The sequence below is a fragment of the Tinamus guttatus genome, unplaced genomic scaffold (assembly GCF_059628265.1).
Source record: "Tinamus guttatus ecotype Peru unplaced genomic scaffold, ASM5962826v1 Tinamus_guttatus_pri_ptg000317l, whole genome shotgun sequence".
Lineage (NCBI taxonomy): Eukaryota > Metazoa > Chordata > Aves > Tinamiformes > Tinamidae > Tinamus > Tinamus guttatus.
The window spans coordinates 166,154-175,594 of NW_028288851.1; the positions used below are offsets into that span (position 1 = coordinate 166,154).

Genomic DNA, 9,441 nt, shown 5'->3' on the forward strand with positions numbered 1-9,441 from the left:
TAATGTGGTCCTCAAAGCTTAGCAGCCTAGAAGACAACCTTCCACTCCTCAAAGCAGCTTCTGGAAATGCTGAACCAAACCTGCTGAGGGGTTTTTGAAGCCAGGAGCAGGGTGACCCTTTCCAGTACTATCTAGTGCCACTTGAACACAAATTGAAGCTCACAAATCCTTCGGCCATCTGGTCCAAAACGAGCACGTGAAGCTGTTCTTTTTCAAACTGGGCTCTGAAGGATTGTGGAGCTTTTTAGCTTATTGCGTCAGCTTAAGGGAAATAATTATTACAGTTATTTCCACTGCCCTTCATTTTGTGTTCTTTTTTAATAGAAGTGGTAAAGCCTAGCCATACACTTGAAGAAAAATACTGTCTTTTTGAGTCTTTAAGGTTGCCCTGTGTAACCAGGATGTGTTGGGAATCTAGGACCCCAGCTCAGGAGCGCTGGGGTCTCTTGTTTGCTGCTTCAGGTAGGGTTGGGAAATCCAGGGTTTATGCCGAGCCCAAAACCCAGCTTCTGCACTTAGCTGCATCTAGATTAGAATGGATATTCTCAGGTAGCTGCTGAGTTTTTCTAAAACCTGTGATTTTCATCCCATTTTCTGCTTTGGTGGGTTAATCAGTCCCACCTGCATTTGACTGCTTAAAGATAAATAAATAAACAAGCCCCCAAGCAGCTGCTGAGCTCAGAGCGTGAGTCAGAGCAGCGGAGCCCAAGGACACCGGCCGGGGGACCGGGGAGCACCTGCAGCGTGGAGAGGAGGGGACCCCTCGCTGCTGGGGACGCCCTGGGAGCACGGTGGGATACGAAGGGGATTCCTTATCCTTAGGGAGCCCCTTGTGCCCCTCGTCCAGGCGTTCCTGCCCTCCCCGCTGCCCTGGGCACAGCGTCATCCCTGGCCTCGGAGCGGGAAGAGCTCCGTCCTGCCGCGCTCCGGGCTCTCCGCTCTTGCTGGTTCACACCATCCGTTTGTCTCCATCTAGGGGAAAGTAGAGAAAAAGCCCGAGCCGAGCGCTGCCGCGCGGAAGCCTGAACCCAATGCGGCCTCTAAAATGGCTCCTGCTAAAACAGCCGTAACAAAAGAGGGGGCCCCCAAGCAGCCCAATGGGAAAGTGAGTTCATTTCCGACTTCTCTCTGTGGCCGCTGAAGGAAAACGTTTCCATTTTGGAGTCACTGTCCCTCCTCTTTACTCTTCTGCTCTCTCCTGTCAGTGTCACTGTCCCTTGCACAGGCACCCCCTGTTTTTCTCTCGTGCTCCCCGCGATGCTCTCGGTTAAGCCCCGTGAGAGGCATCCGGGTGATCCCGTCGGATCCCTCCTTTCCGACTGCTGGAAGCGCTTCCCGGGCAGAGTTGTTTTGGGTAGGAGCTTCCCCTCCAGCGCAGCTCTTGGCGCAGGACCCGGCCCCGTGCCGGGGGAGCGCGTTAGGGCAGCGCCGCGCGTTCCCCTGAGGATGCAGCCCGTTCGGAGCGCAGGTTTTCCAGCTGTTTTCCCAGCACAGGGGCCGCAGGGATGGGCGGTGAGTTCTGGTGGTCCCTTTGGTGCTTTGAGCTGTCGCCTCCTTCCCAGCCCCGCCGGATGCAGCTCTGCCACCATCCTGCTGTGCTCCGTAACCCCCAGGCTCAGCCCTCGTGTCACTAACCCGGTGTCACTGCGGACCTGTCCCACCTCCACGAGGAAAAGCCTCCCGTTCAGCAGAGTCCTCCAGAACCCCTTGGGTTTCAGTGAGAAACAGGCATCCATTTAATTAACCTGAGGCTTGTTCTGTTGGGGGGTAACCGAAGCTTCGGCAGCTTCAGCAGAGAAGCTGTCGCTCGGATGGGGCTTTCCTGTCCGGAGGTTTTGGAGGACGTTCCCGGGGACTGGAACCAGCGGAGATAGTTTAAAGTGGGGCCAATAACGAGCCAGCGGGTTTGGGATCGTGGAGGTGCCCGTTGGGTGTCCGAACGCGTGGCCGGCGGCTCCGGGGCCGCTCCGACGGAGGCGCCCGCGAGGCCGGAGCGGAGCCCGTCCCGCCGGCCTCCTCCCCGCAGCGCTTCGCTCCGCACTAACCCCGGCAGCTCCCGTCCCCCTGCCCTGCTCTCCCTCTCCTCCTCTGCTGCTTTCACACCTCGTGCTGCCGCGGACGGAGTCGGACGCGGCTCCGTGCCCGCCCGTGCCGGCGTCCGCTCCGGCCTGCCGCGCGGCGCTGCTAACCAGTCCTCTTCCCTTGTGTTGTTTTTCCGTTCTCTAACATTCCAGGTCCAGATAGTCTCCAAAAAAGCGAACTACAGCCATGTTCAGTCCAAGTGTGGGTCCAAGGACAATATTAAGCATGTCCCTGGAGGTGGGAATGTAAGTATGGGCTCGGGGCAAGCTCCCTGTCCACTAACTCCTGTTCCTGTGTTCTTGTTTGTGCGTCCTCGTCCTCGTTGGAGGCAGAATGCAGGGCCGGGGCTTTTCCAGGAGACGCCAGGTTGACCCTGCGGATGTGGCCTCCTTCTCCCATGGCTTCCATGGCGCTCATTGAGCCGGCGCTCGGTGTCGTCGGAGTTAGGTCGCCCCAAATTCTCAATTAGGGTGTAGCAGGTTGTACCCTAGCAGTACCCATAGCTCTTCGCTGGCCAGCAGAGCAGGCCCGAGGCCGGATTCATTTCCCTTCTTGTTTCATAAGGAGGGAGACATTGGAAAAGGAGGCAGCAAATACTCGGGGACTTAATCTTTGAGCTGTGATTAATTTCTAAATTTAAAGGCTGCTGGTGTCTCTGGTAACAGAGTTGAGCTTATTAAGATAGAGAGCTAATCCTGTGCTGTCTGTGGCCACGGTTTGCAGTACAATATTCTGAAAATGTTTTTTAAATTATATATAAAGTTGAATACTAAAGGTTTTGAGAACACCGTGGTAGCTGGCCAGGCTTGTTCCCTTGTTGACACAGTCTGTCCTGCCTTGACCAATCTCTGCTGACTCGTTCCTACGAGCGATGGTTGGTAGAAATGCAGGTCTTGGTGGTTGCCCATGCGTGCCCGGGGCTCCCGCTCCGCGTCCCGCAGGGAGGGAGGGCAGGTCCCTGCATTCGGGTGCCCCGGATCCTGGCTCTGCAGATGGTCCAGCTTTGGTCTCTTGGTCGTGCCACGACTGCTGCGTAGGATGCACCCACTTTGCCTCTTTTCCTGGGCCATGGACGTGGCTGTGGATGAGCAGCCCTTCCCGGCAGCCTTCCAAGAGGTCCCCAAGGCCCCTCCTGGGGACATTAACCAGCTGGTTGGTTGCAGGTCGCTTGCAGCTTCCCCAGGTGCTGATGGAGAGAAGCTGCAGCCCGACGGGCTCCCTTCCCCCCGGAGCTGTCGGGGGTCTTGGCTGTCCCCCTTGCCCACACTCACCAGTGCTGCCTTTCCCAGCCTCGTGGACGTGCCCACGTTTACAGGGGCTCATATATGTCTATATGGAGCCTCCCGTGGCAATGCCCAGACAGGAGCACAGAAAGCAGAGCCGCGGGTGCCCTCGTGCTGTGCACAGCTCTTCCCAGCTCTGCGCACCTCTTCCTGTGGTGCATTTCCAATTTTGTCGCCCAGATTTTTATAGGTAATAAGGTTTTTTTTTGTGGCAGCTGCAATTGCTTCAACCGAAGTATTCGTGCACTTGAAGGAGCTTGATTTTGTAATGCACTTTTACCACTCTTATCTATCTTGGACAGTGTTTTGGTGGGCACCAGGTCTCTCGTACTTTTCCATTTTTGGGGGGTGTACTTTACTTCAAATATGGGGATGTTTTTCTTGCTAATATTAACTGCATTAATGAATTGTAATTTCTCCCAATAGTTCACCAAACCTGTCCCTTCCTCCTGGCGTTTTGCTGTTCTTCTGTCCTGTCCTGGGGACACTTCCAGCTCTAGGGGACGGGTCTCTGTGCCACTCGCTGCTTCTCTTCCTCCACGCTCTCCTCTTACTGCTGCACTTACTTCTTGTTCCACTACTTAAGCTTTCTTTTTCTTTAAGAATAGAGAATAAAGTGCTTATTATTTCCAGGTTCCAAATGCCCCCAAAGCAGCCTCAGACAGTCGTCCCCAGCTCTCCAACGCCCCCAAACCCAGCCCAGGCAGTGCCCATGTGAGTAGAAGAGACACGGTGGCCGCTCTGGCTTCCCGCAACAGCGGTTCCTTGTATTCCCTGTATGGCTGCCCCATTGCTGTGGGGCACCGCGACGGCGGTGCCCTCCTCCAAGGGCTTTCCTGCTCCACAGAGCCGCCGTGGGCGCTCCTGGTCGGAGCGGTGCCCGGGTTTTATTCCATGGGGTGCCTGCAGAAGTCCAGCGTTGCAGGCCGTGGCCTCAGTGCAGGTTTTAGGAATCGCAGGGACAAGAGATGGCAGGAAACTGCCTCAGCACCAGGGTTGCTCTGGCCGGGGGGATCGACACTTACCCACGTGAATTAATTGCTGCTGCTGGGGTCCAATGAACACCCGTTTTACCCTCTGTACAGGGAGATAACCTCTCCGTCCCTCCAAGACACTCAGGCTTGTTCAAAAGCAGTAGCTGCTGTTGCTCCTATTGTATTTTATAGGAAAGTCTCCACACAAACATCATTGGAATTCAAGCACAAAAGCATTGGTCGCACTTTATTTTTTCACCCTCTCACCTTAAAGAAAGTAACAGTAAAGAGAGAGGGACCTCCTGAGTCCATCCACCCTCGCTGGTAATGGATGTTCCTGCATTTTGAGGGCACCTCTGTGGTGCTAAACCTCATTTTAGTCCAGTTCCAAGCCAACAAAGGCTTGTAAATACTGTGACAAAGCTCTAGCAGCAGAAGGGCTTTTTCTCCAGCAGAAATGGTGCTGAGCATCTCCCCAACTTAGCCAGACACAACCCGACCCATCGGTTTCCCGTGTCCATCGTAACGAATCCGGACGAGACCCCGAGCGCCCCGGCCCGACGCCGGAGCGGGCCCTGGTTTCGGTGCCAGGAGGGACCGGAGCAGCTCCACAAGGTCCCTCCAACCCCAATGACCCCCGTGGTTGTGCGAGGTGCCAGTGTGAGTTCAAAAATCAGAGTTGTCCTGCAGTGCTGTTAGGCCGAATGTCAGGGATAAAATCTCCTCTTTTTGAGGAAAAGGCATAAAAACCGCTGACATTTTGGCTTGGTCCCACCCCGAAGAAGGCACTTTTATCCCCATTCAAGCTGTTGTCCACAAACACCGGGCTAGAACATTTGGCTCATTGTTGGCTCGGAAGAAAATCACTCACTGAGTCACAAATGCCGGGATTTCATGAGCGCATCGCTCTGTGCTTCTCATAGAGGGTTCTCTGTGCCAGGAGCGAGTCCCTGGCAGGATGAAACGAAAATAATACAAGGACACAGTGTCCCCAGTGCCAGTGTTTGGCTCCGAGGAAGCATAAGGGGAGCCTGTGGAAGCAGTTGCTCCATCTGGGCGCGATGAGCGTTGCCGGTGCCCCGTCCCGGTGGGAAGGAGCGGCGCGAGGAGGCGCTGGGTGTTGTTCACAGCCGCGCTCGTCCCTGCGGAGCCGCCCGGCACAGCTGGCACTGCCACCACGGGGCCCTTTCGGGGCCCTTTTCCAGTGCTCCTGGTCCGTGGATGTGCCCGGGCCGCCAGACTCTGGGTTCTGGTCACTGTCCATCTCTGCTGGCTTCCTCTGGTCTCAATCCTGTCCGCTCACATTAACCACTTGGGGCTGGTGCAGGCCTTGAAACGCTCCTAAAGCCTCCTGTAACATCAGGCATACGGTGAGCAGGAAATTAACAGGGAAAAAACATTCAGAGGAGAAGGGGCACGGATTCCCAAAGCATGACCTGCTGGCTGAGGTGGCCCCAGCTTCCCGGGAGACGTTTCCTTGCACTGAGTTGTTCCCTTTTTGTCTCTTTAGGTGCAGATCCAGAACAAGAAAGTCGACCTTTCCAAAGTGTCCTCGAAGTGCGGCTCTAAAGCAAATATCAAGCATAAACCAGGTAGAAATGTCACCCTCTCCTCCTGATGTGTCTGTGAGTGCTGCAGGTCACTCACCTGCTGTCCGGGGGGACAGTTTGAAGGGTGCCCCATCCCTCGTGGCTTCCTGAGGGGATTGGGAGCCGTGGGGTTTCCTGCTCGGCTGCAGGGCAGATGCGAGGGGTTTGTTCAGCCTGCTGCTCTGTGCCAATTCTAGTCATATTTAAACACTTCGGGCTCTTTGATGACGCAGTGTGGACTTGCCATGCGCATAGCAATTATCCCGCCCGGCCTGAGCGGATCCCGCGTTTCCCATCAGGGTGGGAATGCAGGACGCTGCGGGTGGCGCTTGGAGCAGCGGGTCCGCGTGGTGGCCCCGTGCGCGGGGGACAGGGCCCTGTCCCAGCTGGGACGCGTCCCCGCGCCGCTCGGTGTCGGGAGCGGATCGGCCCCGTGCGCGGAGCATGCGGCACCGCGAGACACCGACCGCTCTCGTCCCAGCCTAGGGCAGAACAACCCGGCCGGAACCATCGGGTGGCTCCGGCTTGGCTGATCCTGGCCGTGCAGAGCTCCAAAGGGCCCGAGGACTTTGGGTGTTTAATAGTGTCGCTGAGAAGCAAAGTTTGGCAAAATGTGAATAATTCCATGAGAAAAGCAGCGCAATGCAGGCTGTGCACGGCCTCTTATGCACTAAGAGGAGCCGCGGTGCTCCGAACGCAGGGAGCTTCGCTAGGACCCTCCCGTTCCCTGCCCTGCATCAGGTGCTCCCGAAGGAGCCGCCGTGTCCGGCCGGGCCTCCCGGGGCAGGAGCAGCCGGAGCAGCGGCTGGTGGCTCTGCAGCTTGTCCTGCTCGGGGACAGCAGGGACGGGAGCGGGCGAGGAGCAGAGGGACACGGGATCCAGCGGCTCCGCTCCGGGCTTGGCACCGAGGCTGCTCCTCTTGTCCTAGGGGGAGGAGACGTCAAAATCGAGAACCAGAAGCTGAACTTCAAGGAGAAGGCCCAGGCCAAAGTGGGGTCCCTGGACAGCGCGGGCCACTTGCCGGCCGGAGGCGCCGTGAAGGTGCGTGCGGGACCACGGGGCGCCCGGCGCGGCCCCATCAGCGGGTAGGATGGGGCCGTGCCCGGCTCTCCGGGTTGTTCCTGGAGCGTTTGGTGGCCGCCGGGTGCCCGGGTGCCCCTTGCTGGTGTCGGGGGGGGGTCATAGAGTCATAGAATGCTTAGGGTTGGAAGGGACCTCTAGAGATCATCTAGTCCAGGTCGTTAAGGCTCTTCCCGCTCCGCGGCGTCTCCGGCTGCGCCGCTGTCGCCCGGGACGTTGCGGTGGCTGGAAGGGACCGGCGGGAAGCGCCAGGGATGGCCTGGGCTCACCCGAGCAGCACCCAGGGCCTCCCCGTGTCACCGAGGGCCGGGAAGCGTGGGGACGTTGCGGCTGGGACCCTGCTGCTGCCCCCGGGACTTGGCGGTGTAGGGGGCACCATGGGGCTCAGGGTGGCCATGGGGCACCGTGCAGGCATCATGAGGCTCGAGGTGGCCGTGGGGCTCGGGGTGGCCGTGGGGCAGCGCCATGGGGCTCAGGGTGCTCAGCGCGGTCCCTCCTTGCAGGCGGAGGCGCCGGCGGACGCGGAGCCGGTGCCGGCGGCCGCGCAGGGCCCGGAGGCGCCGCGCGAGAACGGCGTGGGGCCGGCGGCGGCCGAGGCGCGCGACGCGCCGCCCTTCGAGAGCCGCATCCAAGAGACAAGTAAGCGCGAGCGCCGCGCCGGGGGGCGGCCCGGGCCGCAGCGCCCGCCCCAGGGGCCTCCTCGCCCCGCTGTTAACGCGGAAAAAATTGCCTTTTATCTTCCAGGCATCTAACGCTGCCATTCTGGTATCGCCCCCCACCCCGTCCCCCCCGCCCCTGCCCTTGTGTCGCTGCAGATTGAGCGCTGCGGGAGCCGTTGCGCGCGACGCCGCGGCCCGGACGCACCCCGGAGCGGAGCGGACGGCGGCGCCTCCCCCAGCAGCACCGGCCCCGCGGCGGCGCCCGGGGCTCCCGGCGGCTCCCGCACCCCCCGCTCCCTCCCGCTCCTCCTCCCGCTCCTTCCTCCGCTTGGGCCCCAGGTCTGACCGCGGCCCCGCGCCCGCCCTCGCCCCGGCTGCCCTCCCCGCTCCCGCGGCGCCGGCGCGCGCGCCGCTGCCGCCCGCTTCCTACTGACATATCCAGCAAGCGTAACTATATATTTTTTTTGTCGTCGTTTCGTTTTTTTTTTCTGTTTGGTTTTCGTCTATTTTTTTTTTTTTAATATTTTAAAATGACGGAGCAAACTCGTGGGATGAAGCCATGTCGGGAAGGGAAGGCGCGGGGAGGTGCGGAAGGGAGCGCGGAGGGAGGCGCGCGGGGCCGGAGCGGCCGGTGCCCCCGGCCGGGCTGGCGGCCCGAGGGGCAGGAGGCCGCGGTGGGGGACGAGGCCGCCCGGCGGAGGCCGAGGCCGAGGCCGAGGTGCGGGGGGGTTTAGCGCCCGCCCGGGCGCTGGGCCCCTCGTGCCATTGCGAAAGACACTAAAGAAGTGAAATGTAAATTAACAAAAAAAAAAAAAAGGAAAAAAGAAAAAAAAGGAAAAAAAAAAGGAGTTTTTTGGGGTCAGCAAACTAATTTAAAGCAAAAAGCCGAGTGCCGAAATACTGGGATCAAGCGGCGGCGCTGGGGGCGGCTCGGAGCAGGGGGCGGCGGGAAGCCGGACGCTTCCCGCGCTGGTGGGGAGCTCGTGGGGCAGCCGAGAGCGACACGCTACCCCCACCCTGTATTTACACACAAAGACTCTTATTGCACTTGTATTTTTTATATTAAAGTTTGCATGGTTTCTAATAAAATGGCATTAAACCGTACTAGTTTGCATCCACGTCGTCTGCTAGTTTCGTAAGTGCTTCTGTTCCCCTCCCCGCTACCAGCTGCAGCCAGTGATGCCGATTTCCACCTGGCCGGGGGGGTCACAGCCACCCCGCGCCCTCCCGCTGCTGCCTTCCTCCCTGCTCCTCCTCCTCCTCCTCCCCGCCCCGCTGTGTCGGTGTCACCGTCCCGCGTGTGTCACTGTCCCGCGTGTGTCACTGCCTCGAGCGGCTCCGGCTGCCGCGGGGGGTTTTCCCGCCGGGACGGCGGCTCCGGCGGCGCCGGCCGAGCGGAGCCGGGGGCCGCGGAGGGGAGGGCGCCGGGGGCGCCGGCAACGCTGCCCTTTGGCCATTGCGCCAAGCGAAGACCCCGGCGCCCTCCCCGCGTCCCGAACCCGCCTCGTGCCTGCGGCAGCCGCCCGCCACTAACCGCAGCTCCGCTCGCTCCGGCTGCGCTCGCTTCTTCTCTCCAGGACGCGCTCGGTTTTAACAAGGAGTTTTAAATTCTGTTTTAAGGAAGCAGCTGTGTCCATTGCGCCGGCGGCGGGAACGGCCTTCGCTTCCGAGCCGGAGCGCCGGGCCGGGCCCGCGGCAGCGCTGGGGAAGCAGCCGGGCGCTGCCGCGGGTGCCGGCGGCGCCGCCGCCATCGGGCGCTTTTATCCGAGGGCC

The 9,441-nt window shown here is 59.9% G+C and overlaps 1 protein-coding gene across 1 annotated transcript in view; it reads left to right on the forward strand.

The window, feature by feature from the left end:
- Positions 1-7,761, forward strand: part of MAP4 (microtubule associated protein 4) — a 57,931-nt gene extending 50,170 nt beyond the window's left edge. The window contains exons 19-24 of the mRNA XM_088528938.1: positions 977-1,105; positions 2,235-2,327; positions 5,850-5,931; positions 6,858-6,970; positions 7,513-7,648; positions 7,754-7,761. Coding sequence (XP_088385064.1) covers positions 977-1,105; positions 2,235-2,327; positions 5,850-5,931; positions 6,858-6,970; positions 7,513-7,648; positions 7,754-7,761 — 561 coding nt within the window. The remainder of the gene's footprint in view (positions 1-976; positions 1,106-2,234; positions 2,328-5,849; positions 5,932-6,857; positions 6,971-7,512; positions 7,649-7,753) is intronic.
- The last annotated feature ends 1,680 nt before the right edge of the window (positions 7,762-9,441 follow it).